Here is a 4,680-nt window from a genome sequence, read left to right as displayed (position 1 = left end):
TAATTAAAAATCAATAAAAACATGTATATTACATACCTTATATTTTGAAATCTGCAAAACAAATAAATGCAAGTGCTTTAATTAGACAGTTCCAATCTACATAGCAACAATCTTAAATGCATAAAAATTCACGAATTTTTATTATAAAAAAATTGTTTAATTTCTATTTTAATTTTCTTGCATGGATTCGTGAGATATGTTACTTACATGTAACAGCACAACTTGAAGAAGAACAGTGACGGAATTTTTAGAACACGTATACTGATTTCCGGTGTTTTTTTTAATTTTCTTGGCTTGGACTGATTTGATTTAATTAAGTTGAACATCAATTTGATTTAATTTTGACAATTGTAATAATTTGTAATAAGATTTTCTTGGCTGGGTTTATGCAAGATATTTCCTTCTTTGCTTTAATAGAGATATGTCTGAGCTAGACAGTAGACACCCATCATGAATGATAAAAGAAACCATATCCTAAAAAATTTTGAAACAAAACAGAGCTGTAACTGAAGTTGAAACATGATAGGAATATTTCGAATCCGTAAAAAGTACATTTACCCATTCAAGTAAAACATTCTCCAATACGCAAAAGGATATGAAATAGCGTTCACATTTTACCACCTTGACTTAATTTTAAGATAGCTACTTCATTAACAATTTGCTAATTTTAAATAATCCTAAGATGACAAATCAGAGTGTACTTGATCAAGGCAGGAAATGACTTATTAATATCAGTCGTGAAGTGTTCCCATTATATCTTCATCTCGGTACAAGTGATACCTGCATTTCACAGAATATCATAAGTTACAATTCCAAAGTTATTCAAGTTACTACTTCCTCCGTTCCTTAATGTTCTTCCCGGTTGGAAACGGGGAGGGGTTAAGAAAAATGGAATATTGGTATGATTAAGTGTGAGAGCAATGATTGGGGGTAAGAGATTCTACTTTTTGGAATAAATGAAAGAGAGAGAAAATAATAAAGAAAAAATGAAAGAGATATATTTTATTAAAATAATCATAAAATAAGGTGGGTGAATGAATTGAGGTATGTGAATGAATTAAATAATTTGGGTGGGGAAAACGGGAAGAACATTTAAGAACGGAGGAAGTAGTTAGAAGTTAAATTAGGAACTTCAATGCATTTTCAGGAAATAGACAGATAGAAATTAGACGAGCTCACACAGTTTTGAAAATGCAATATTGGGTTTTCAAAACCCCTGAATCCACTTGAATTGAATCGAAGGAAAAAGTTCAGAATAGATACATATTCCCCCCCCCCCCCCCCCCCCCCCCCGGCGTGCATAAAGAGAACTCATTACATTCAAAAATCACCTAAGTTCTATATATTCTGAGACCAACCCAGCCCACGAAACCTCTAAGGGAGTTTTTGGTTTGCGGATTTTAGGTAATAGCAAGTTATGGGGTTTAGAAACCTTGGGAGGGGGAGAGGGGGTTGGCTTATAAGTTATTAGCCCACTAAAGAGAACTCATTACATTAGCAGAGCTCTTAAGTACTATATATTCAGAAACCAACCCAACAAACAAAACCTCTAAAGAGTCCAAACTTATGCCCAATGCATTTATTACTAATGTAAAATTTTCCTTTTGTCGAAGGCCAAAAACAGTTGAGTACAAATTAACACACAGAAGTTTCACCTACAAAAATAATGGTTGTATGAAAATAAAAAAAAGTTCGATAGGAGAAAAATACTATTTTAGTTGGTTTATTTTTCTTCCAACAAAATTCTAACTAATATGGATAGAAGACATGAATTTCAAGCAGAAAAAAACAATTCTTCATAGATATATTATATGTATGCTTTCATAGTTCATTACTCTCAATCTTCAAGCTTTCCTGCCAAAACTCCTAATTTAGAAAAATACTACTTAAAGTTACTAGTTAACAATTTTTATTCACCCAGCTTAGATAACAATATTGTAATCTTTGTTACCTTTCCCCTGTTTTAAATGTCTCTAGGCTCCTATAACATTTTGTCTTTCTTTTTGGCCTCAAATGAAGAAAGAGAAAATACTAGAGCATTTGACACATTTCGGGCCATTTGTCATTTTGATCAAATAATATGGTAATTCAAATATACCCTCATAGCTATACCCATTAGAATGGTGGTCCCTCAAAAATGCAACATACTGCGTATAACAAGTTGGAATTGCTTAAAATAAATCCCCAACCCCTTCAAAGAATAAGAAAAGAAAAGGGAACCAAGTATTTGTCTAATTGTCTTCCAAATTCATTTTACATAGCAATTCTAGTTATGTTCTATTCAAGTCGAGCAGAACTTGGTAATGCCTCAAAGCCAGCTACCAACTTCTCAACCCCGATATAATCATTGAAATTAGAAATACGAACAACCACAAATCAGCACATTGGCAAAAACATGACAATTAGCTTGATCCTAACCAAACACTTCATACCTACAATGCTAGCAGATCCCATTAATGCTAAGAGCTAGCACTACTCTTTTCTACCAGCATTGTTGTAAGTGATACTCGTTTTAGCAGTAAAACAGATGGCACAAATGGGTAAAATAGAAAGTCACGAATGTCTCAAACTTATTAATGTCATAAAGGGATCTTCTATCAGTTGCAACATAAACTATGTTATTCATGGTGAAGATGGATCATGGAGTTACACTTGAATTCGACAGAATACCTTCACTTCGCAAGACCTATCTGACTGTCTTATCTCTACGACTCTACCATGACATTCAGAAAAACAGGCAAAACACCGATAGAAAAAACTTCCCAACATTTCCTTCCCCCAAAGGAAAAGGCAAAACAAATGATCAAGGCATATCTCCAAAACTCTATAAAATACCAGATTTAGTTGTCATATTGCTAGTTCAAATAGCAATATCATAATAAAATATTTCAGTTTGGAGGGAGTACACCTAAAGCATGAATCAACATCATCCACAAAGTTGTTTAAGAATCCAGGGATAAAGCACTCAACTAATCGTAGATTCTTAGCAAAAAAGAATTATGGAGAACAATAAACTTACTCTTTTTCACCAAGCTTCACTGTAGTTCCTCCATATTCAGGCAGGAGTACAGTATCCCCTTCTTTGACAGCAACAGGAACATGATTCCCAGACTTGTCACGAAGGCCAGGTCCAACAGCAAGAACTTTTCCAGAATTAAGCTGAATACCCAATTCAATTAACAAATTTCAGCAACAATCCTTTACAGGAGGAACAACAACTGACACCCCCCCTCAAGAAAAAGCATCACAATCAGGGTTGACACACTTCACAGACAGCACAAACTTGGAAATAATCCTCAATCAACCGATAAAGAACAATTATACGATTATTCACCGTGATAATCCGAAAATTTTCACATTAAATCAGTTTAACAGGCATCACTGACAATAAAATCAACGGATGATCTAATCAACTAAATAGTTAGAGGGATAAGCCCCACTAATGTAGTACACTTTTCAACTAGAATAAGATAAACCCATTCATTTTAGTCGCATTTCTGAAGTACAATTTAGAAAATGGGAAGAAATCTACCAACTTACGTAATACCCAATTCAAAAATCAAAAAGAAAACCAATTTATTGGATAAAAATCAACAATTTCCCACATGAATTAGACAGATAAAGCAGAAAACAAATGACAAAAGCCAAAATGAGTAAAATTGTAAGGAAGTATACCTTGTTGCTGGTCTCGGGGAGTAAAATGCCGGCGTGAGTCTTTGCAGGAGGAACAATCTTCTCCACCAAAACTCTGTTCAACAATGGCATCAAACGCTTCGCCATTTTTCAGTTAAAATTTGAAATTTGCGATAAACAAAGGCGGGTGAAAGAGAACGGAAATAAAACCCTAGATCAGGTGATTAGGGTTTATGAGAGAGAGAAAAAGGGAGGGTTTAAGGGAAATCTGACTGAAATTGCAGAAATATTCAAATATCCCCTTTGCCAAGAAAGAAGAACGTTCTAGTGTTTTCTAGTTTGAGTAATAACTGGACTGGCCTATTTAATTTTGGTCTTAGTTTTACTTCCTCTCTTGTGGGCTTGGGTTTGTTTGTTGGGAAAAAAACCCACAATTTTCCCCTTTTCGATTTTCCCTACGGATATCAATGAGTTGATACGTCTGTGAACAACTCATGAATAAACTCGGTTAAATTTCGGTCAAAGCTCGGTCAAAGCTTGTTTATCAATAAACTTTTAGAATATTTTTATTTTACGAGATTAGTATACTATGCAAAAAAAATTATTTGAAATGGTGACTTTTAAAACTTTTAAAATAAAATTACATTTATTAATATGTTTGTTTAAATTCGATCTTGCCCGTTTGTGAAAAGCTCGTTTACATTGATATATCTCGGGACGGCTCGGGCTTGAATTTAAATGAGTTACTCGTGAGCTAAGCTCGAACAATGAAAAACTTAAACGAGCAGCTCGAACAGGGGACATGAAAGCTCGGTTAAGCTCGGCTCGAGCTCGAAAATTTCTTATCAAGCCTAGCTCGAACAACTAAATACTCGGCTCGGGTCGTTGACATCCCTAATTTTCCCCTTTTCTTAATCTTTGTTGATGTGGGCTTGAATATCTCCACCACAAAGCCCAAAGAGGATACAACGATCAATACCGGCCAGCTGGGCCCAAACCTAGAAAGAAAGCCCAAACCTTGGTACCCAAACGAAATAAGAGCAGAAC

The 4,680-nt window shown here is 34.7% G+C and overlaps 1 protein-coding gene across 1 annotated transcript; it reads right to left on the bottom strand.

Annotated features, from left to right (window-relative positions):
• Positions 1 to 501: 501 nt before the first annotated feature.
• LOC110801259 (10 kDa chaperonin, mitochondrial) lies at positions 502 to 3,944 on the bottom strand. Its single transcript, XM_022006602.2, has 3 exons — positions 3,676 to 3,944; positions 3,020 to 3,159; positions 502 to 780 (listed from the first exon to the last, which is right to left on the bottom strand). Exons 1-3 carry the CDS (start codon positions 3,778 to 3,780, stop codon positions 732 to 734), a joined length of 294 nt encoding a protein of 97 aa, XP_021862294.1. The 5' UTR covers positions 3,781 to 3,944; the 3' UTR covers positions 502 to 731.
• Positions 3,945 to 4,680: the final 736 nt, after the last annotated feature.

Source organism: Spinacia oleracea, chromosome 1 (assembly GCF_020520425.1).
Source record: "Spinacia oleracea cultivar Varoflay chromosome 1, BTI_SOV_V1, whole genome shotgun sequence".
NCBI lineage: Eukaryota > Viridiplantae > Streptophyta > Magnoliopsida > Caryophyllales > Amaranthaceae > Spinacia > Spinacia oleracea.
Note: the sequence above shows the minus strand (reverse complement) of the source record. Positions and strands in the feature narration are given on the sequence as shown.